Raw genomic sequence first — 25,000 nt, 5'->3', positions numbered from 1 at the left:
CTGCACTATTCATCAGTGAAATACCTGTGTGTTGCGCCAAAAAACTTGCGTACACGAGCTCAGACCTGACGTGAGATTTCATCGCAGCCTGCGCTCACGTTCAAATTGATAAATGCCAAGCTCAACGTTGAAATGAGCGTAGATCCATTTTACGCACGTTTTCTGTCGTACGCTCGTTTGATAAATGAGGGCCAGTGTGTGTGTGTGTGTGTGTGTGTGTGTTGTTGCATGTGCATGCATGTGTTTGCATGTATGTATGTATGTATGTGGGTTGGTGTGTGTGTGTGTGTGTGTGTGTGTGTGTGTGTGTGTGTGTGTGTGTGTGTGTGTGTGTGTGTGTGTGTGTGTGTGTGTGTGTGTGTGTGTGTGTGATTGTCGGTATACGTTTGCATGCCTGTGGTATTTGTGCACATCTGCGCGTGTAAGTGTGTTCATGTGTGTGTTGCCCTCCACTAGCAGAAAGTCTATGACTAAGCTTAAATGGCTAGTTATTATAAGACAGTGTTGGGTGTGTTTGTAGATTGTTAGTTCACGTTTGTGCGTGCATGCCTCACCTGACAATAAAGTCACACATTTTTTCGTTCTTTTTGGCGGGAAAAATGCAGGGTTGAGGAAACCCATAATGCACAACTGACATATATCAACATATAAATAAATTTTGTTTCAGACATGAGACAGACCAGAAGTTGGCCTCCACACCCTCACTAACTGAAGACAGAAGGACCCATTGATAGAGGAAGGGGTTCATGAACCTTGATGTACTAAATCACATTCTAAAGGTCTAATTTAAACTGTGACATGTCAGAAACGAGCAGGAGAGCCAGAGTGTAAATGAGAAGGTTTAGGTATCTTGTGGAAAAGACATCTAGATCTCTGACATCTGAGAGAGATGAATGAGGCTTACTGTCTTAATGTCTTACTCCAGTCCTCTCTAGATTACCCACCTTGTTTGACGGTATTAAACCAACAAACACTTACATGACATCGTATAGGTACTTATGTTTGTAAAGATCTAGAAAAGCAATTGAACACTTTTGGATTCTAAATTGTCTGTTGAATTAACTGTTTTTATTTAAAATGGATCATCTGTATTAGTTTGATTGATAGCCGTCTACAGAGTGGGTGACCCAACACTGAGGCTAGACTCCACAACAACAATGATGCTCAGTAGTGCCTCCTAGTGGGCAGAGACGGGAAGTCCATGCCATCCTCACAGCAGGTTTGTTGTATTCATTCCATTTAAATGCATCCCGAAAGCCTAACAGACGTGGTTAGGGCCACGACCAGCATATATACGGTTACTGTTTCAACAATGTGACCGGTTTCAGAAAATGGTTTTGTTATTCCTCCCTGAGAGAGCATGACATGTTAAAACAGAGTCGGCCACCTTTTTTAATAAAGACTGAAAACACAAACTGCTTATTTGGTTTCAAAACCAAAAGACAGCTGTTTGGCAAGAGGCTGGATCAACATATTTCCCGGCTGGTGGCTGCCTAAAAAGGCAAAGATCCCGGCTCGGGTCTGGTATCCCCGGCTCCCTCTCACTAGAGCTGGGACCTGCCGCTGGATGTCAGAGCGCTGCAGTAAACATGGATCAGTCTGCCACGGCAGAGCTGACCCGGGCAGCGGCTCAAGATTTATAAAGAAATCCATCACTCAAGAAAAGGGATGGCAAACATCTCTTTTAACACGGTGACACATGTCCTCTCTCTCTCTCTCTCCCTCCCTCCCTCCCTCCCTCTCTCTCTCTCTCTCTCTCTCTCTCTCTCTCTCTCTCTCTTTCTCTCTCTCTCTCTCTCTCTCGCTCTATCTCTCTCTCTCTCTCTCACACTCACACAACTATCCCACACTCTCTCTTCCGTCGCACAGCATTGTCTCTCGCTTTCTCTCTTTCTCTCTCTCTATCCCACACAAACAGACATACGCACACACACACACACACACACACGCGCACACATACAGCTGTTCTTTAATGTTTTCCCAGGGCCATGTCACAGGAATCCAAACATGCTACTGCTGAAGGAAGCTGCGTGTGTGTGTGTGTGTGTGTGTGTGTGTGTGTGTGTGTGTGTGTGTGTGTGTGTGTGTGTGTGTGTGTGTGTGTGTGTGTGTGTGTGTGTGTGTGTGTGTGTGTGTGTGTGTGTGTGTTGGTTTTTGCGTGTGTTGTGTTGTATCTGTTTCAAGTGGGCGGGCCTACTAACATGCCTGGGATTCAGGGATCCTGATTGGCCCCGAGGAGAGCAGCAGGACGTGGGGGGTATGTTCCTTCAGGGAGCATGAAACAGTAGGCGGGGCTAGAGTCTGGCATGGGGTGTGGCTTTTCTGTGAGAAAAAGCCCAGCAGTGCCGGTGGCCCGAGAGCACCTTTGACTCCGCTGAGGTTCTCACCCCACCCTGTCCGACACTGGCTGCAACCGAGCCTTCCTCTGGCTCGTTATGTAACCGCCAGTGGGCTGCCGACAACATGTGAGGCCAGGGGAGGGAGGGAGGGAGAGGGTGGCTGGGTGAAGAAAATATTTTGTGCTGATGGATGGCTGGTGCTTTTTTCCGCTCTGTGTTGTGTTAAAATGCATCTGGTGTACTGTTGCACAATGGAAGCTTGTCTGAAGACTCTTTATCGCAAGAGCCCATTTATATTGCCGCTCTTTTTTCGGTTTGCTATCATATAGTCGATTGTTTACTTTAGCCAAGGTGAGAAATTAATGAATAATGAATTTGGATGCATGTCATTAAGGCGCAGATCGGGGGAATCAAACCCGGATACTTCAGCTAGGAGTCACTCCCCAATCCTGCCTCTCCCGTCAAAGCAGCATTCCATAATATCCTGAAAAGTAAATTCCATACATCCCTTATCGTTGACGTCATGAGGCCCAAGCGACTGAAAAACAACACTGTTTTGCTGCTGGTGGTGAGCGAGTGCTTTCTAAGCAGGCGTCACTGTTTAGGCCTCCATTGTGTCTTAGAAAGACATCAAAACAGAGTCCCAGGGCCGCCCTGTAGCTATTGTCATTAGCACTTATCGCTACCATCAAGTAGCGGATGTCCTCACCTTGCCCCCACTACGTATCTCCTTTGTTACAGGACTTTTTCCAGAAGATTTGAGCGAGCTAGGAAGCCACTGCACTGAGTCAGGGGGGGTTGTTTAACTTCCTCTGCCTTGCTAAACTAAACAGCTAGTATTAGCTTAATTTAAGTAGAGACTGAGACACAGAACAAGGTTCAAGTACAATGCCCTACTTCTTTCACGAAGTAAACTATGGTGATATATGTGGAAAAACATTTGGCGGACGCATTTATAAGACCTTACAACACCGTCAGTGCATAATTTAAAAAAATAGAGAAGCCTTCAGATGAAGTCAAACCTCCAACTTGTAAGCACTCGTATACGTTCACTCGTTAGCATACAGTACAAGGCAGCTTCGGCACGCAATAAAACACTGAGAAAATAGCAATAACGCAGCGCTTACAAATCTCCGGTCTTTCCACATGATGCTTGTTTTTATGATCATCCGAGGTCGGGGAATTGGGAATCTCGGCTTGGGGAATATATTATCCCAGGATGCCTCGTTTATACTGAGCGAAATGGGAAACTCAGCCAAGTATGTCAGGTCTAAACACAGGAGGGTTGATTGCCAAAGCTGGCCCTTCTTCATTAACTATAACGGAGTCTCATTAATCAACCATGTAGTGGCACTGTTTCTACAGAAGACCCCAGGGAGAACCCAGCTGTCATAGGTGGAAGGCTTCTGCGGGACTTAAAAATGTGTGCGTGCGTGCGTGCGTGCGTGCGTGCGTGCGTGCGTGCGTGCGTGCGTGCGTACGTGTCTGTGTGTGTGTTTGTTTTGGTGTGTTTGAGATTGAGTGAGTGAGTGAGTGAGTGAATGAGTGAATGAGTGAGTGAGTGAGTGAGTGAGTGAGTGAGTGAGTGAGTGAGTGAGGGAGTGAGGGAGTGAACGTGTGTGTGTGTGTGTGTGTGTGTGTGTGTGTGTGTGTGTGTGTGTGTGTGTGTGTGTGTGTGTGTGTGTGTGTGTGTGTGTGTGTGCGTGGTTGCGTGCGTGCGTGCGTGCGTGCGTGCGTGCGTGCGTGCGTGCGTGCGTGCGTGCGTGCGTGCGTGCGTGCGTGCGTGTGTGTGTGTGTGTGCGTGCGTCTGAAGATCACTAGGAAACAGAAAAAAGGGGAGATTGGCTTGTGTTTAGATATAGTTACATACCGAACAGAAATACCCAGGATCCTTTGCTGATTTAACAACATATGCAATTTGGTGGATGCTTCATCACGTGAGGGCCTACATTATTAGCATTGGCGAATCAGACCCCCATCCCCTGCCATGCTCGACCAGCGGAGCCTGACGGCATCACCGTTGCTCCTTCTCCGTATCTAAGCATCCTGATACGTGGTGGATATAGTTATTTATCTCCAGACTGCCTGGCCTGTTCCTGTCAGGGCCGATGCGGCGGTGAGAGCACGTCTCAGGAATGCACCGGCCACCAGACGGGCATGACGGCACGTCGCACCGGGCACAGCAAGCCAGGACACGGGCACGGGGCAAATCGGATGACATTCTTCCTATCACACAGGCTCCAGCAGCGTGATGAAGACCACTGAAATGTGCCTCAAAATGTGTTCAGCTATGCTTTTATGCAACACTAAAAATAAACAGGTGCTTTTAATTCCATACTGAAATGTTTAATATAAGCTTGAAATGTGGGCTTTAGGTTGTCTGCCTTAATTCCCAGATATGAGTGTAAGTATGTTATGTTATCGACTATATATGGTGAGTGTCTGATTTGGGGTTTAAGAGAAGATATGGTTAAACTTTTGTTTCAACTATGTGAAAGTCTTTTGCATCCACTACCGGCTATGCATTTCAAGATATAGTATGTAATTTCAGCCACTACGAGTCGCTCAATAAAAACAATAACATATACCGTACATCGTGTTTGTTGTGATGTGGTAAGTAACATGAGTTGGGAGTGGGAGTTTAAGTCTCTATCAAAAAATAAAAACTATCTGACGTGATTCAGGCAGAAATCATGTTTATGGAAAAATTCATGTTTTCACGATTAGGTCACATTAGGTCACGTTATGTCATTAAATTCTAATGAAATAGCCTATCATAAGGTTGAACTGCTAACTTACCATTAGATGAGTCAACTTCCCAAACAGCTGTTGATAACGTCATGTGGGGGAAATCAATCGTGGGTTAGCCCAGCGCTCTTATCCAAGGTCAAAACAATCACAATAAACATAACTTTATGAGCATGTTGAACGTTGCTGTAACTTTAATGTTACCACACATATTACAGTCTTTCCTACAGAATTTGACTCTACTCTGAATAACTAAGATCTGACAAACGGCTAGCAGGGAATACCAGCCCAGGAGACGGTCAAATAGCAGCATTCCCTAACCTCTTTATAGTCATAGGTTGGTCAAGACGTTTACACAATAGGCAAATTACCTCTTCTGTACAAATGTTTTGCACAAAATGTATTTGGTATTTCCGGCATTCCTCATAATCATATCTGAACTCCGGATTGATTCTATTAATGAATTTGGCCAACTGTATCCTTTGCAGGGAAAGGTCAACGACAATTCTTCTTCCCCAAATGTTGTTGTTTTGTTTAGAGAGTGCATGCAGAGGATGGGCAATTAACTGACTGTCCGTTGTCATTGTGTGGGATAGAGAGATAGCAAGAGAATGATAGCTGCGATGAGGAAGGAAATATGATTTACCCCTTTAAAATAAACAGTAAATTGTATGGATGACACTATCGATAACAGATGGGGGAGTTCTCTCGGACAGCTAAAGAGAAAACTAGAAACTGGAAATGAGGTCTCCACTGGATTCCTGTTTTGTTGTGTTTCCCTGAAGGTTAGTGGCTAACGGGCATATGACGCCATTAACATAAAACCAAATGACAGACCAGTACCGTAAATACAACTACAGATTTCTCTAGGTTGACCATTAACGTTTTTAGATATTTGAAATGGAAATTTTACATAATATACCTTTAAATTCAGACTGAAATTATACAAATTGTTTCCTTGTAGCATATATATGTTTAAAGAGATTTTATTGCTTGGCCTTTACTAATAACAGTGGGTATATTGTTCTCAGAAATATGTATTCCAGTCCAATATCGGAACTGGGATGACAACGTCACATTCATATCTGTTGTTGTTCTTTGGTTCGTGAATTTATAGTGGATGCTCTGATGTGCACCTGAGTATTCCCATGAATCATGTCTGTCTCTGGCTCTCTTGGAGCGGAGAGGAATTCTCCAAACATGGAGTCCAACTGGTCACCTTTTGGCACACACACACACACACACACACACACACACACACACACACACACACACACACACACACACACACACACCGCCAAAGACCATCTGCGGAGCATCGGCTGACCTGAAGAAACCACCTGTGCATTTTTCCCACACATGGACGAATCCAAACACACACACTGTGCAGGTGTTATCCACGCCCCTGCTCTCTACCTGATAACTGTCTCTAGCGAAACAGGGAAAGGGGGAGGAGGGAGGGGTATGTGTGTGTGTGTGTGTGTGTGTGTGTGTGGTGTGTGTGTGTGTGTGTGTGTGTGTGTGTGTGTGTGTGTGTGTGTGTGTGTGTGTGTGTGTGTGTGTGTGTGTGTGTGTGCGTGCGTGCGTGTGTGTGTGTGTCTGTGTGTGTATGTGTGTCACCATGATCAGGAATAAGCTGGTCAATAAAATGGATGAGCTGATATGTTTGCTTTGTTACGCCTTTACATCATCCTAGTCTTTCTCAGCCTCAATTATCTCTCCTCTCTGAGCTCATCGGCTTTTATGAGGCCAATCAACTGCCGTAATGCTTTCAGTTCCGCCCCCTGGGGCATCTCCTATTGGCCGGCGGTGGAGGGAAAACGTACTTTCTTTCAGTTAAGACATTTTCACGTTAAAAAACAGAGAATAAAACCTTTACAAACATATGGTTTGCTTTGATTACCACAACGTTTACGCAAGTTTTCAGGATTTACTTTGAGCCGAGGACAGGGTATAACCATGGGATGTTTGTCTTGGTGAGCCAAGTTAAGTAAAGAACAGTTTGTACACACACAACATACTGAGAGAGAGAGAGAGAGAGAGAGAGAGAGAGAGAGAGAGAGAGAGAGAGAGAGAGAGAGAGAGAGAGAGAGAGAGGGAGACAGAGAGCGACAGAGAGGGACGGAGAGAGATGGAGAGAGAGAGAGAGAGAGAGAGAGAGAGAGAGAGAGAGAGAGAGAGAGAGATAAAGAGGGAGAGAAACAGGTCCAAGTCCAAACAGCATCTTACGAAGTACCAAATAAGGCAACATAGCACAGATATGTTTTTTATGGCCCAGGCAGCATCATTGCATGCCTATGCGACTTTTCACAATGTTTAATGATATTTAAAAAACAAACATGGTTTAAAGAGAATGAACTTAAGCCTTTAACTTCAATCTTTTTGAACAAGCCACCCCTCCTAAAAAATAAAAACCTAAACAAAGTCATCTGTTTTCATGCAGCTTGTAATGTGATCACATATTAACTGCAACTGTTTGTCCATGTATTAAGCTCACTGGTAATGATTTAAAAATGTGACCCCTATTTATAAGCCTCTGTAATGTACAAAGAGTTGAGTTCAGATGTTATTTTCTCAGTTTTATTCAATGAAGCCTTTCTGTGATGTACAGTATGATGACAGATAAGATGGAGGACTCACCAGCTCATAGTTAGTGGAGGGAACACAAGACGAGGACACCTAGAACAAGAAGAAGAGAAGACAAACTCAGTCAGCTGGTCACATCACATGAGGCTTTGTAAGACAACAGCTTGAACAGTTAAAAGAGGGTCCAAATGTAAGTCGTCTTGTAGGTTATATATTCTTCCTCTCATCTTCATGACCCTGGTCTCAGGATGGCATCAAAATATGGCTTAAACTGAATTTTAGCCAAGGGGAGGTCTCTGTATGTCTGCATTTATGTGTTTTTGTCTGTCTTTCGTCTTTTCACAAATTCCGTTCATCCGACTGACTTCACACTTGGCAGAGGAACCAAGGAAGCGCATTGTCAAACGTTAAGTTGTTTGGATGAGCGGTTCTCAAGAAAGCTGAAAGCAGCCATACCGGAGGACAGGCTACAAAACAAGAGTAAAGGCCTATTTAAAGAGCCTTGAAAATCGAGGGCAACAGCCACACAGGGAAGTCCCTGGTGTTTTGTTGAATACACAAGTCGAGTTCACGACAAATCTCACGGTCGGTGAACTGCCGGGATAATCGGATTACTACCCAATCAACTACCCCCTCTGCTATCGGAGCTTGGAGGTAAAATTGCCAGCCTTGAGGACAGTAAACAGGAAGAAGGAAATGATAATGACCCTCAAATAGAACCCGGGGACGAAGAGAGTTAAAAAAAAGAAAAATGTAAAAGACAAACACACACTGCGTCTTGATGAGGATGAGAGGGATGTCATCATGGTGGCTTCCTTCCGCCGTCTGTCTCTAATCTGCCCTCTTTAGTTCACATTAGACTCGAAGCTTCATCTGGGCAGAGATTCTGCTTGTTATAGCCGAGAAACAACAGCTCTCTGCATTGTTGATAGCACATGAGCTCCAGCTCATCTTTAAATGCATTCGAACAGTGTTTGGTTATTTAATATCTCATTGGTGTCATTTAAACATTTGTCGGCATACATGTGCTATTTCCCAACCTATTCATGGCTCTGTTTACTCTCTCCGTCATCTCTGTTACTATTTACTATTAGGTCATTTAGCACGCAAGGAGCCGGTAGGAGTTAAGCATGGTGGCTACCTACAGTTAGACTGGAGACATTTGGGTTTTAACTACAACCTTTTGACTGGGAGTCAAACCCCCTGACCACTTTCCTGTATTAGTGTTGTGTAGTTCAGTGGTTTGTGTGTAATTTATATATTGGGTTATAGGTTGACCAGGTTATCATGACAGCTGACCTCTGAGAAAGGGACTTTCTACTAAGGAGGTAAACCGCCCAGACCGATATAGTCTCAGAGTGTGAACACAACGCTTCTGGTTTGTGCTACTCCTGAAGCAAACACATTCTTCCTCGCCTGTCTGAGAAAACACTTCACTTCTATCACCATTCTTAGTGGTCTTATTTTAACGTGTTGTGTAATACTGTATACTGTGTGTGGTAAATCTTAAAGCGATTTGGTATAGTTGTATATATAGATTTGGGAGTACTTCCATGTATGGCTTGGTTAGTATTGGTCAGCTTTTTGATTAGAGCAATCTACAGCACAGTGTTGAACTACTGGTCTGTGTATTTACAGATATAATCAAGCTAAAAGCTCTGCTGGACGGCGGCCATTTTACAATGAAATTGCAGGGTCATGGAGGATATGAAGTCATTTGGGTCGCTGCATTTTTTATTTGTATTATTTTTGTTATCCCTCTGATCACCATCGCATCATCCCCAGTCAGGGGAAAAAAGGAATTTCATGCTCTAAACAGGAAGTGACTTTTATCTGATAGAAGGCATTCCCTCCCAAGTCATAAGGGTCCAGCTGTTAATATTAGCACATGAAGAGGTGGTGGCCTTTGGATTTCCTCAAACTCAGGAATTGGGATGTTTAAACAATCGTTACTGGTTGTATTGTAAAGTTACCTCACAAAAATGATTCTCAACCAACCTTATCTTTTGCCAAAAGACAGGGATTGGCCAACTCTAGTAAAAATTAATCATCAACATCACGGGTAAAACTTCTTAAATTAAGCATACAATTCCATTGCTAGTGTTTGTACAACAATAGTTTAAAAAAAGCAGGCATGTATGTATATGAACTCTGCTGTGCATGTCATTCCCGGGGGAAGAGAGAAGTGTGGGGGAATGTGTGTCTGCTCCCAGGAACGTCTCTCTGGCATCATGGATCGAGTCCCAAGCTAGACAGCTTACAGTGACTCGTGTCAACGTCAAACCCTGAGACCGATCGCCTGTGTTTGTTCCCCCCTGCAGGCCGTCCTGTCTACAGGCACTCCTTCAGTGGTGATGACATCGCACTTTCCACCCCCGCCGCACTCCCAGGACCCTTCCCGGGCCTGCAGAGTGTTCACATCACCTGACCAGACCTGGGATAAGCCTTGTCAGGGCTTAGCAGTCACACACCACCACACAAAGTTAGGCCCAAAACATTGAACTGATGCCTTTGCATATTTATTTTAATTTGATTTGTGTTGTTTTTTTGTGATCGGGGAGGGTGGTCTTAATCTGAGCCAGGCCAGTTTCAGTTTCAGCTTCTTTTCAGTCCAATTTTTTTTTCACATAACAAAATAATTGCTAAAAAATGCCTATGATTCAACTTTCCAAGCACTAAACTACAGTTGGGACACAAATAAGCGCTTGAGTCTTTAGAACGTAGAAAGCTTTTAAGTTAAAGGAGAGCCCAGTATTGACTCACAGCTCCCAAGTGTTAATGTGTTAAGTTATAGCAATGCTGTAAATTGGCAGTTTAGCGCTAACATTATCTGTCAGAATCATGGTTGTCAAGGTTATTAACACAAATGTCTTTAAGTGTTCATGTCAAATACAATCCTGAACTCATCTTACCACAAGAAAGTACACGTAAAGAGTGGTTATTTGATAAAACATGCAGTCCTAAAACTATCCAGTAAAACTCACTCAATCGAAATATAATCGGCCTACTGTGAAGACATTTAAACTGACGTTTTATTGACTGATTTACCGAAGAGCTGACAAATTAAACAAAGGGCCCCACAAAGGAAAATCCATCTCCATCACATTTCTCCATTACACCTCTGTACGCATTTCCTCAGGGAAGAAACCCAGTATTGTAAAGAGATCCGACTTTTCCATTGAGCCGCTGTTAAAAAAAACAGAAGCCACATTGACACGTATAATCGTGTTAATACATAATCCCTGATGATAACCAACCCCCCCCCCCCCACCCCTCAGACCACTGCACACCCGGGCCTCCCCCAGCCGTTACCCGACACCCCCCCAAGTAAAGGTCAGACGGTGGGCAGGCCGCACTCTCGACCTGGTAGCGAGCGACCCGAATACCTCACATTCCCTCATGCTAAGTAGTCGCTTCCGAACCGTTTCTATTTAATTTTTTCTCTCTTCCTGAAACCAAAGCAGGACCTGGAGCTGCGGGGGGGGGGGGGTAAATGGGCGGGGTGGGGTTGGGGGGTTGCAGGTGAGCATCGGGCTAGCCACAGGTCAGGGGATGGGGGGGGGGGGGGGGGGGGGTTGGTTGAGGAAACTGCCCTGTGTAACGGACTCCTGACACGCACAAAAGACAACAGAGCGAGGAGGAATGTGTCAGGGCTCTGTGGAGGGAGAGTGTAACAGCAGGCTCAAATAGATCTGGATCAAAAGTTTGAATGGTGCTTGCGTGTGTGTTTTGTTTTGCTCTATCATAGGCTGTCTGCAGGTTGCGGTGTCTATTCCTATGATAGATGTTGAATCTCACCCCGACCCAATAAACTCTGACACGTTTCTTCATCGCAAACATAACACTATATGTGATGTTATTTCTTCGCCAAAGTTGTAGTCACAGCCTACTAACGAACCAGTACCGTTAACGTCATTACTACCCAGTACTATTCACTATGGGTTCATTGAGCAGACTACGTAATCCAACCTCTCTTCGTTAGCATAGCAGAAGCCCTCGCATAGAAGCTAAACCAACCGTGGCTAGCATCCACAACAACAAACACGACAGACCTCATGGTTGCACCGAACCCTTCTCTGAGAGCATTCACAGAACACGGCTGGACGGACAGCTTTGTCCGCCGTGCGCGAGGGGAGATAGGGGGGAGAGAGGGGGGCCAGGCCGCGAGCGTGTGTTGATGCTATCGTATCGGGAGCGCTCAAATGAGTGTCATATAATAAAAGAGTAATTGTGCGGTGGCATTCCGTACGCGCTTGTGTTAACAGCATTAAGCCAAGGTCCATTTCCCGCGGACAAAGGTTCACGTTAGAGGAGCCTGGGTGCTTGTGGGATGCCATTTTGTCCCAGCTGGTTTCCTACCGAGCCACTGAGATACTCCAGATCTAGATACAGGCCAATTATGCTGCTGCTCTCGGCTCCCCACCCCCCCATCCCCGAACCACCCACCCACCCCCCAGCGCCCTAGTATCCTAACGAATCCTTGCTAACGACCTTTGAGGGTCTGCAGGGCCTGACGTTGTTCTGTTCATCAATTTCAGCAAAACTGCTTTCAGAGACGTCTCAAGCTAGGCCGTATTTCCATCGAACAGGCGGTGGGAGAAACAATGTATTGCTCTATATTGCGGCATGGTGTAGAAATGTTTCATTTATTTACTCATTATAACCTACATGATTTATATCTATATCTGATTGTAATGCTGCTCGGAGATATATATCTTTACTTTAACCATTAAGGGCCCTATTTTAATGGTCTGAAACGCAAGTGAGAAGCGCCAAACGCAAGTAGCTTTGTGGGCGGTTCTATGGCGATGTTGCTATTTTACTGGCGGATAATTGACTCATGCGCCCGGCGCAAATCTAAAAAGGGTTGGTCTGAAGTAATTAACCTAATAACCTAATTACCCGTAGGTGTGGTTTGGGTAACGTGCAATAAAAACCAATTAGAGTGCCATCTCCCATCCCTTTTAAGAGCCATGAACGCATTTGAATCTGACGAGTTGATATTTTGACAGCGTGTTTGCAGTCTCCGATGAGACAGATGCCAGACCACATGAATTTCAAACATCAAATGGCTCAGTTTATGGCCAAATAATATGGCCTAATTCACACATGGAATAGCGTTTTCTTCCACAACTTCAGAAATACTGAGTCCTCAAGTAAATTTCAGCAAAGAAAACTTAACACACATATGATATGCGGTAACTGTGATGGTAACTTAATGATCTACGCAATACATTAACAAACATAGTTTCTTACAAGTATTGTATGCATTATCGTTCCTAATATGCATGTGTCCCCCTGTTAATATACATTGCCACGGACTGTATCATGCGTTACGTGTTTAGTTTGCGTGTGTTTAAACAGATGGACGCACACACGCGCGCCCGCATTCATTCATTATTTTTAACACTCTTACGATCAAATATTCATCAATCCTAAAAGTTATGGGCTTGTACACGATGTCTGTGTGTAGAAAATATGTGTTTGCTGCATAGTGTTTGCAGATGCATTGATTTAAAAGTAAAACTTATTACCTTTGTATCAGCTGTTCTTTCCCAAATAATTTACCAAGAATGTGTGGCTAGGTAGATGAGAGTAGCAGAGTGTATGCGCAAGGTGCATAAGCAACATTATGCATGCTCCCTTAAAATAGCATCTGAACAACACGCCACTGACTTTAAACCAGGTATTTCCTAGTTTGTGGCGGAATTGTTTTCTGAAACTGCATAATAGCACCAGGGAATGTTTGCGCCATAACTCCCCTCCTCCTTTCGTCGAGCTGCCCCTTGGGGCGCAAGATCATTCCCTAATTTATAGACGCGTGGCGGTGGAGGGAAAAGAACACTCTGCGCCAGTTGCAAACTAGCAACGACATATGCATCAGTGCAGAAAGTCAATTGCGCTGGATGCAAGATAGGGCCCAAAGATGTTTAAAGATGCATTTCATTTTGATTTAAAGATAACATATCTCACATATTTGATCGGTAGGAGGCAACAGCAGAAAAGCATTTTTATTTCTGTTTGAAGTTGTAAAAGTGTGTTACAGCAAACTGTGAACTTATGAACTCCTCATAGCTGCACACCACGCTACCATAACACGTCGTGAAATGATTTCTGAGCGAATACGTTTATATCCAGGGGGGGGAAAGAGCGATGTCGTGCTATGCAGTGTGGGATTTAAACGGCCGCGTAAACACGAAGCTGCCCAGAGTACTCTTATGTTTATCCAGATCTCTGCATCTGGCACGGCCCGGCAGAACTATGCAATGCGCAAATTGAATTTGCGAAGTGTAACCAGCAACAGGAGTCCTGATGTGGTGCTGGCCCGACGGACAGTGCCAGCGCTAGGGTCGAAGTGTGCTTTTTGGAGGGTTTTATCAAAGCCCAGAAGAATGATGGTACACATCAGATGCCAACTCTCTCTCTCTCTCTCTCTCTCTCTCTCTCTCTCTCTCTCTCCCTCTCCCTCTCTTTCTCTCTCCCTCTCCCTCTCTCTCTCTCTCTTTCTCCCCCCCCCTCTCTCCCTTTCTTTCCCTCTCCCGATCTCAATTCTCTCCTCTCTTTCTCTCCCTCACCCCCCATCTCTCTATTTTTATATCTCGGCGTTCCGCCTCCTTATCACCCTCTTCTCTGACTCTACTTACAGATTAGTTTGGATAAGACATTTTTCAAAGTCCACCTCTGCTGGGACAAGACAACTGCAATAACAGGATTTCATTATGATCCGACTTTTTTCATTTGCAAAAGGGGCCACTTTCAAGACTTTCAGGAATCAATTTCTATCCTTACCAATTCCCCTTACCCTTACCCATTCTCTCAATGAACGTGTGTGTGAGTACATCTTGAGCCTTTGTACTTCAATAATTCCCCCCTTCAGACTGCGGTCATGATATATAAATACCTAGACAAACTGCCCCCATCACACTTCCTCTCCGACTGGCCCTCCGTGTGCCTGGTCATTCTCACCGCAGTGTCGTTTGGGAAGAGCTTGTTTCCACTCTCCCCGACTAGGGTCGGGGTCAGGGGTCACACTGATCTGACGGATGGGTTTTAGCCAATGCTACAATTTACACACACGCATTGCTAGGTGGGCTGGGTGGATGGGGAGGTGATGGGGTGGGTGGGGAGGTTGTGGGGGTGGATGGGGAGTTGATGGGTGGGGTGGGTGGTAGGGATGAGTCGGTCGCGACCGATTCGTTCACAACGAACGAATCCCGAACTTGAACGACAAGAACTGGTTCCCCAAAACAAGAAGAACTGGTTCTCTGTCTGACGTATCTTGGGTCATACCATTCGACTCATATATCCCCCTACATTTCCGAAAATAGACTTGACCTCCATCTGTTTATTGGATAAACGCATTTCCCAATCCCAGGAGTCTTTGCTCCATTCTACGTCAATTCAAGAACAAAGAAATTAAACTGCAGTTCGTATTTTTTTAATGCCTGAATAATGAAGAATTAAATGTAAAGTATAATACAATTATAAATATAAAACCATGAATGACATATAGAGAGTAAGCAAGTGGTATAAATATTGGTGGGACGTTTGGTTATACTATATAGTATATCTTGTCGATTTTCACAGGGGGTAGAGCCTAGAAGTCGCTTAAATTATGCTCAGGGCCGTCTCGCGGGGGGGGGCAGACACCTGTGGGATTCCCTGTCAAATGACGTAATTTGACTTAACGAACGAATCAAACGAACGAATCGTTATAGTGAACTGAACTGAAAGAACTAGTTCCCGGAAAAGAATCATTTTGCCCATCCCTAGTGGGTGGGGTTGGCAGGTGGTGGGGTTGGATGGGGAGGTGGTGGGGTGGGTGGGGAGGTGATGGGGGTGGATGGGGAGGTGATGGGGGTGGGGTGGGTGGGGTGGGTAGGTGGTGGGGTTGGATGGGGAGGGTGGTGGGGTGGGTGGGGAGGTGATGGGGGTGGATGGGGAGGTGATGGGGGTGGGGTGGGTGGGGTGGGTAGGTGGTGGGGTTGGATGGGGAGGTGGTGGGGTGGGTGGGGAGGTGATGGGGGTGGATGGGGAGGTGATGGGGGTGGGGTGGGTGGGGTGGGTAGGTGGGACGGATGGGGAGGTGATAGTGATGGTGTTGGATGGGAGGTTATGTGGGTGGATGGGAGGTGGTGGGGTTGGATGGGGAGGTGGTGGGGTTGGATGGGGAGGTGGTGGGGTTGGATGGGGAGGTGGTGGGGTGGGTGGGGAGGTTATAGGGGTGGATGGGGAGGTGGTGGGGTTGGATGGGGAGGTGGTGGGGTTGGATGGGGAGGTGGTGGGGTGGGTGGGGAGGTTATAGGGGTGGATGGGGAGGTGGTGGGGGTGGATGGGGAGGTGGTGGGGGTGGATGGGGAGGTCGTCGGGGGATGGAGAGATGATTGGGGGGAGGTGTTCGTGATGCATGGAAGTTTGTTCAGGTGCATGGGGGTAAGGGGTGAATGGGACCCCGAATAGGAACAGGCGTGTGAACACTTAAATTAGTTCCATAAGTTAGCACAGTAGCACAGCGGTAAGCACTGCTGGCGTGCAGTAAGTAGGTCCTGGGTACAAACCCAGCTGGGACCATTCTGTGGAAATTCTATGCTCCCCCCGCGTTGACATGGGATTCCCCCCACTCCAAAATACATACATGTTAGGTTAACTCTCCAGAACAATGCCTCTGACTAAGGCCCTGGCTTTAGATCTGGAGGTGGTCTCTGGGCACTGCACTGTGGAAACTCACTGCAGAGACGCACACCAGCTTCTGCAAAAGACTCAAGAATCGGAGTTCACCTAGCCTTACCTCCACACACCCCTCTAACGCACTAATTGTATGCTGTACGTCCTCACACTTAAAAATAGTACTTTGCATTGTGTAGCATCTTCTCCTAGCCACCTGCGTTGTATAAGGGGAATGGGTTAATCAATTGTTAGTGCTTGGCACCTTGTTTCTATGAACATCCTTACTGTGATGAAAACGATATATTGTTTCTCTTTCTTCTGACAAATGTACTTATTGGAAGTCGCTTTGGATAAAAGCGCCTGCTAAATGCCCTAAATGTCAATCTAAATGTTATTTCTCCAAGAGATATTACAAGCAGAGGACAAATGTACAGTCAAATATCTGTTCCATACTAAACCACTGCGTACACAGTGTTCCTGTACCACAGGTACCATGCTGTATTGTTGAGGACCTGAAAGTATAATGATTCAATGTTGGTGCCCTATGTTCAACTCTTCTCGACACACTCCCTACACTTCCTGGTGTTATTCCCTACCTCATGGGCCAGGTATGCTGCACCATTCCCTTGTCACCAGCGAGTGGAACAAGCCAAGACGCGTCTGCGCTAACCAATGCTGGCGCTCAAGCACATTCAACCCGGAGGACAGGAGCTGGGAGACAGCTAGGAGACGTCCCAGAGACCCGGGTCAGGAAATCCTAGGGGATTATGGATAGTCCTCGCTGATGTTTCAGGAAACCCGGTTGTGATGGGCCAGCTGTCACTCATCTATGTGTTTGTGTGACTCTTCTGTGTGTGTGTGTGTGTGTGTGTGTGTGTGTGTGTGTGTGTGTGTGTGTGTGTGTGTGTGTGTGTGTGTGTGTGTGTGTGTGTGTGTGTGTGTGTGTGTGTGTGTGTGTGTGTGTGTGTGTGTGTGTGTGTGTGTGTGTGTGTGTGTGTGTGTGTGCGTGTGCATGCGATCTCATATGTGGGGAAGGATAGTATCGTGGCCAAACCAAAAGAGTATAGGTTAGATCCCCAATGCATGTAGGCATCATTGAGGCCTAAGATGCGATGCCTAACCCTTACCTTCTCTGTAATGGCCTTTATCTAAAAGTGTCTTTGGATGAAATAATAGTGAAACTACCAGAGGCAATAGAATCAAGGGGAATGGAGCATGTGGAATATGGCCGTGGCTTTGCCATGGCAATTTTCTCCAGAAAATGTGAATATGTGAGTATGAGCGTGTATGAATTTGGTGGACCAGTCAGGGAACAAGCTAGTCTGAAGCAACCCATCCAATCAAAACGCAAACAACTTGTCAAATCCAATTGCGACACCACAGAGCCGCAGGCGAACACTGCCGTTTGTCCGCCATCCACTCGGTTGTTCGGCACGTTGGTCGGCCTCAGTCTGGCACAGGGAGCGCTGCACTCGGGTTGGCAGAGGCGTTTCCCGACTTTATGGTCGCCGGCGAGCCGCCATGCCCATCAATCAGCGTTGGAGGGCAAACAAAAACACACAGGGCTGTTCTGGCGTAACCTTGGAAACAGGCCTGCTCTCTATAAACATTCCTCAGAGAGACGGGACTGATAAGGGAAGAAAAAATCCAACCCACCCACCCTACACCCACCCACCCAACCACCACCACCCTCTTCCCAGTCCTTCTGGCACATGTACATAGGAGACATATTTCACATAGTGTTCACACAGTTCCCCCATGCCTTGTAATGGAGGAGCAGAGGGACCTGGCCCCTCTGCCCCACGCCCCAATCTGCTGGAAACCCCCGCGATAACGAGCAAAACAACTTATATTTGTTGTTCTGGGTTTATGGTATGCGATCCAGAGACATGATTTGGGTTTGTCTTCTTTTTCTATTTTTTTCAATATTTTTAGATTTCTCTGAAATGATTGATGCATTTCACTCTTACTTTATCTCTTATGATAGCAGTTAACATTACAGTTTAATCCCACTGGCTTGTGGCAGTTTTTTAGTATATTGTGTACAAAATGTGTACAATATACATTTTGTGTTACCTAATATAATTAAATTTATATTCCCACCACATACAAATTATATTATCAACACCAAAGATCTATTAAGTCCTTACATAACAGCAGTAACAGAAAAAAATCTTTCGCTAAGGTAATCTGATTTTGTCCTTGCGATAGCCATTCCCCGCTATTGTTCCTTTCCCAAGAAAAAGTTCTTATATGGTCTCAAAGTCGTCATCTGTTAGTGTAAGCCATTTCACTCTCAAACTACTTCTAATGTAAATCCCTGCGGGGAAGCCAGCCAAGAGCTGATCTTGGCAATCAGCCACAAATCTGAGGCGAAGCTGTACGCAGTGAAGTCGCATTTGGCTACAGCGGTTCAAAACACAAGTCGGCCATCTTGTCCGAGAAAACCAGGCTCCCAATTTCCAAGATCTCAAATATCTGAGAGTGAAATGAGATTTGGATTAATAAAGTTCAGTCCAGCTTGTGTGGTCTGGCAGCTGTACGTGCAAACATAGGCCTCTGAATTAATTCAGAATCCATTATAAACATCAGGATCCCTAACAATGTGTCAACATCTGTCACAAATACAACCGTTCCTTAATTTCCATACCCCAACTCATGCCAACGTGTCAATTACATGTGGACATAATTAAAATACATGCAATGATTTGAATGGATGTGCCATCATAAACAACTAATCATGGCAACAAGTTGCAATCATTACTGATCCATCATGTTCCTCAACTCTCCCTCACAGAGTACAGACTAGTATTAACACACATTGCCCATCCACCAATCAATTCCCTTGAGGCCTAACACCCTCCCAGGGATGCAGAGGTCTCCGGCCCGACATTTATTTAAGGTGAAAGTATAACTAGGTTTCCCAGTGGAAAGGCGCGGGGCAAGCCTAGACCAAACAAAGCATTGAGCGTGATTAATCGAAGGAGACACATCCAATAAGCCTACAGTTTTCCAGAGAAATATCCCTGTTTCTCAAGCTAGTGGCTTGCAAGGGTGAATTAAGGCCCTGCACTGAGTTTTGCCTGCTCCATAAATGATGTGTGGTGAGCGTATAAATAAACGACGTCGGCTCTGGCAGCCTCGGCAAACCGTAAGCCGATTGCCATTTCAATGGCTTCACACTGGGATCTAAATCAATGGGGACCACAATATAAACTCTTTTGTCAAACTCAACCAACTGCATCAAAGCCAGCGAGAAACTGTACAAAACGGATGATAAATATGAGTGAACTTTTCTCTTCCCCCCCCTCCAACCGCCCCCACCTCCTTTAAACTGCGACTCAGTTGAATAGAGGACCATTATGCAAGTTAACTGGCCCGGCTTGGTTGATTGCAAGGAGCCACTTAGACAAAAATTAGCCATCATTAAAGTTTTCAGAATAATGTTCCACTGTTAGGGGGTAGGCCATTAGATGGAGTCTGAGATTGTAAAGGCAAACAGATGGTTGCAGGGTACCGCGAGCGACTTCATGCCGTAGAAAGTATTTCAAATTATCTACATATTTCAGTAATAACAGTATCATTAATGAGTTACAATACAAAAACAGTTATGGTTAATTCACATTCGGTTGCTAAGAAGCTTGCTAAACAAAACATCGCTACCCACAGGCTCATAAGTTTAGTAAAAGCTATAAACCACTTGTAAATCATTCTGTTGTCAATGGAGCAACAACAGTTTGATGTTTCAATGTATAGAATTGTTCGAGCTACACAAGATGTGTGTTATATCTACTGCAGAATCTTCCATACTCACGAGGAACGTCATGAGATAGCCTCCAAAAGCATCGCTAAGCGTCTCCGCTTGCCCTTATGATGCTCTTCTAAGATGCTATTCATTACACTAAAAGCCCAGCTGAAATGCACAAGGCTTTGCCAAAGCACTACATTATCTGTACCTCTAATGTATTGCGGACGTGCAGCTTGTACCTGTGTTTAGAACGGCAAAAGATAATGTGCCGTTGCACTTTTTCCAGCATTTCATGAATCACCCATGATTGGTTACACCAGAAAAGACTCCAACTACTTACTGTTACATCTGAGTGCATTTATCAGCATGGGTACTTATCCAATCCAGCGATTAAGCATTCACTGTCATGTGAAAGTAATGCTGCAGGATTTATATATATATATATATATATATATATAGAAAATCATTCCGTTATCTGATGTACGAAACACACAATGTCCTTGAAAAAAACGATGTGGTCGACGTGCCAAAATGTATTGGCCGTAGGGCTCCCCTTGACCCATTCCATCACCCTCTCTGTCTCCCATCTCTTGTAATTAATTAGTTCATCCAAAAAGACAAGAAGGTTAAGGCGTTTAGACTAATTACGGTTATGACTGCCTGACAGGACACAGACAGACTCGTCGAGCACGCCGCACATGCACACTCTCTGAGGCTGACGGAGCAGCGACAGGAGCTGATAAAATACTGCATTTTTCTGATTACAGTACAGACTATGGCATGTGTGTGTGTGTGTGTGTGTGTGAGTGTGTGAGTGTGTGTCTGTGTGTGTGTGTATGTGTATGTGTATGTGTGAGTGTGAGTGTGAGTGTGAGTGTGATGTGAGTGGAGTGTGTGTGTGTGTGTGTGTGTGTGTGTGTGTGTGTGTGTGGTGTGTGTGTGTGTGTGTGTGTGTGTGGGTGTGTATGTGTGTGAGAGCGAGCGGGAATGCACGCAGAAGGAAAGACAGGAAAAACATGGACAGATATGGAAGTGAAAATGAAAACTGAAAAAGTGTTGTAACAAAAACAAAATCTCCATGCACATACACACAAAAACACACATGCACACACGCACACACACACACACACACACACACACACAACACACACACACACACACACGCACACACACACACACACAAACGTCTAGTCTGTCCTGCGATGTCTTGTGGGCTGGCTTGTACTGTAGGCGTGGTTAGTCATTTTGTGAGTCGGTGGGAGGCGGTGGTGGCGGAGAGAGAGGTTGGTGGGCGAGGGAAGGAGAGAGAGAGAGAGTAGGCAGGAGTTGGGGGAGAGAGAGAGAGAGAGAAAGAGAGAGAGAGGAGGCAGTTGTGGGGGCGAGAGAGAGAGGTTGCAGTGGAGGGGGAGAGAGAGAAGGTGGTGGTTGGAGAGAGTGAGAGACAGTGGTGGGGGGCGAGAGAGAGAGGAGTATGGGGGAGAGAGGAGGTAGTAGTGAGGGAGAGCGTGTGGTGGTGGGGGAGAGGAAGAGAGAGAGAGGTGGTGGTGGGGGAGAGAAAGAGAGAGAGAGGTGGTGGTGGGGGAGAGGAAGAGAGAGAGAGGCGGTGGTGGGAGAGGGAAGAAAGGGCTGAGGGAGGGAGGAGAGCTTGGGGGGAGAGGGTAGGGATGGTGGTTGGAGAAATAGGGTGGTGACGAGGGAGGGAGGTGGTGAGGGGGAGAGGGAGGCGATAGGAGGAGGTAGGAGGAGGTAGGGGTGGTGGTGAGGGGGAGAGGGAGGAGGTAGGAGGAGGTAGGGGCGGTGGTGACTGGAGCTCTGTTTCCCGGGTAGATAGTAAGGATGAATAACGCCTGCTGTGAGCCACTCATGGGCGGCGGCTTGCCAGTGGATGTCCAGACTTCCCAACAGCAGCAGACATGGCTTCAACAGCTGTCCAAGCAGGGGGTGGGGGTGGGGGGGTTGAACACTGAGCCACCCCTGTCCAAGGAACCCTGGGATACGGGTGAAGGGGGGAGCTGTAGGCGGCCTGAAACCCAAACATGTTTGGACAATGCCGTGTTGACGCCACGCACCCATCAACTATGCAGAGGACTATCTTCAGATATGTGTGTTGACAACGGATGGTAGAAGATAGGGGCTCAGATGTTTTGGTGAGCTTCTGCTAAATGACTCAGATAGTACGGTTGAGTGGTTCTTCCTCAGAGATGGCGCGTGAGTCAAATTGTCATCAATGTTGGTGTTACTGCTAGTATGAGTCAGCAGATTCCTTTGGATTTGCATATTGGCCCTCGATGATTCGGCCAGACGTTAGGCCAACACACGGTATGTCAAGTTCAGACTCACACTGTTCTGAGGAAGATCCTAACAGCTACGCTCAGCCCTGACGCAAAGTCGGGGGTTTTGTGAGGTCCGAAACCACAAGTTGAGGGTCTCAGCCTTGATCTTGAGAGGACCTTACAATGTCATCAATGAAGGTGCCTATCACCACATTAGACCGCCCCCCAGATGGGTAAACACTTTCATGGGACCTGATCTACGTTATCCATATCGAACCGGAGAACCAAACAAAAGAACTACACAAATGTTGTATCTATTCTGATGAATCAGCTCTAAGAAGAAGTGACCAATACCAATACTGAATGGGTAAACCCACACACACAAACACACACACACAAACACAAAAGTGCACACGAGCAGGGCTGGCAGTGAAGCCCAACGATGTCAGCATAAACGCCGGGCATTAACGCAGTGATGTCAAGTGAAGTAAAGTCTGGGTGGACGCCCTGTAATGCGTCGTAAACCGGCCATTGATCCTCTGCCTTCAGCGATTGAAGGCAAAACTGAGGCGATTTCATCGCAGCCGAGGGCCGGGAGCCAACATGTTGTCCGTCCGGTGCTGGGGTGTTCTCACGCTGCAGGGCGCCCTCCGTGCTAAAGATCACACGGTCCCGTTGTGAAATACTGAGGTCACGGTCACGGCTCAACGCACACACACATGAACACACTTACACGCGCAGATGTGCACAAATACCACAGGCATGCAAACGTATACCGACAGTCACACACACACACACACACACCACACACCACACACACACACACACACACACACACACCCACACACACACACACACAGCACACACACACACACACACACACACACACACAGACACACACACACACAGACACACACACATAATGGAATGCGAGCAGAACGCCATGCATAAAGACTTAAACGCATGCAGCCACGCATGCAAACACAAAACACCTCTCATCGGGCTGTTAAGTGTACGACATGATTAGGTGCCATGAAGAATGCATTTGTACACACGAGAAAACGCAGATAAGAACTTAAAAGCCAAAATGAGAGCACTGCATCGGTGCTTTCATTGTTAGGAATTCCAACAACCGATAGGAGAAGGCTAGTGGCTGCATCAACACACTCTACAAAGCATGGGTCATTTTAAATGTCCTGGTCTGATGTCACAAACAATAGAAACATGTGACAGGTTTATGTTCACCCCCTCATGATCTACAATAGCTGATGCTTGTAACCCTTTAACCACTTGCCTTTTAAAAGGGTCTGTCTTGACCTCTGGGTCACATAGTTAAGACCCCGTTAAAACAGGACATGCTGATAACATACAGGCATGCAAACATACAGGCATACACACACAAACACACACACAAATCTAACTTCAGATCTCTAAGTGCTACTGCGTATTGTCCTTTCTGTGTAACGAGGAACACACACATACACACACACTCACACACATACACACGTGAATCTAGGATCCTAGTGTTACGGCAGATGTTGTGCACCGGGTCTTTCCGTTTGGGCAAAGTCATTACGGAGGGGAAGTAGCTAGGAGACAAGACGAGAGGAGACTCACTCTGGCCACTGGCTCGCCACGCACACAAAACATGAACAGCCGTGCAGAGGACCTCACACAGACAGACCCCTACCATGCTGAAGGGAAAAACATTAAGGTACAGCGCTGTATTGTGCATTGAAATGTGAGTGTACATACCACCATGCATACACACACAACACAAACACACACACACAAACCAACACACACCACACACACACACACACCACAACACACACACACGACACACACACACACACACACACACACACACACACCACACACACACACACACAAACACACACCACTCGCACACACACAAGCATACCTAACTAAGCAGACGCACACACACCAAAAACATACAACATGTCGAACTATGAAGGGCGGTTGTTATCATTCATCATTAGACTTTATTAACTTATCCGCAGAGCATTGGAGGAATTGAAGGTTGTCTATGCGCCCTCGCCCTCTCCCTCTCGTCACTTTCCTCTTGGAAACCCCCAACAGCCAACTCATTCAAACACCAAGTCAAATGAACAGAGATTCCTCAAAATATTCAGACACATGCGCACAACCCGATGCATATATCCCGACCCGCCTCAAAGCGTATGCAGAAAATACTCAGCCGTATCAAACAGACAAGCAAATACACAAAAAACGACAACGCAACATACACACAAATACACCACCATACGCACACACACTGGCATGTGGACCCCAGCGGACGCTAAACACGGTTACAGATGTAACACAAGCGTAGTAAGTAACTGCGGAACAGCAGTTCATCTCAGGCCACTCTATCTTCCCGTTTGTTGCCTTCCTGTCCCTCTCCCAGAGAACCCCCCTCCCTCCCCTCCCTCCCCCCCACTCTCTCCATTGATCCATTCACGCACATAGATGTAGCGGAGGACCCACATCCTACACGCATGTCGTTCAGACATGACTGACCACCATTCAAATACAAGGTAAAGACATTGTCATGCACAGGACACACACAAGCGCACACAACAGACACAACACAGACAACACACACGCTAAAAATA

The 25,000-nt window shown here is 46.1% G+C and overlaps 1 protein-coding gene across 10 annotated transcripts in view; it reads right to left on the bottom strand.

Moving 5' to 3' along the window:
* Window positions 1–25,000, bottom strand: part of tns1b (tensin 1b) — a 184,239-nt gene that overhangs the window by 71,073 nt on the left and 88,166 nt on the right. For all 10 annotated transcript variants that reach the window (XM_056579548.1, XM_056579556.1, XM_056579546.1 and 7 more), the window contains one exon: window positions 7,728–7,766. In XM_056579548.1, the coding sequence (XP_056435523.1) occupies window positions 7,728–7,766 (39 nt within the window). The remainder of the gene's footprint in view (window positions 1–7,727; window positions 7,767–25,000) is intronic.

The sequence above is a fragment of the Gadus chalcogrammus genome, chromosome 20 (assembly GCF_026213295.1).
Source record: "Gadus chalcogrammus isolate NIFS_2021 chromosome 20, NIFS_Gcha_1.0, whole genome shotgun sequence".
In the NCBI taxonomy this organism is placed as follows: Eukaryota; Metazoa; Chordata; class Actinopteri; order Gadiformes; family Gadidae; genus Gadus; species Gadus chalcogrammus.
This window is presented reverse-complemented; position numbering and strand designations above follow the sequence as displayed.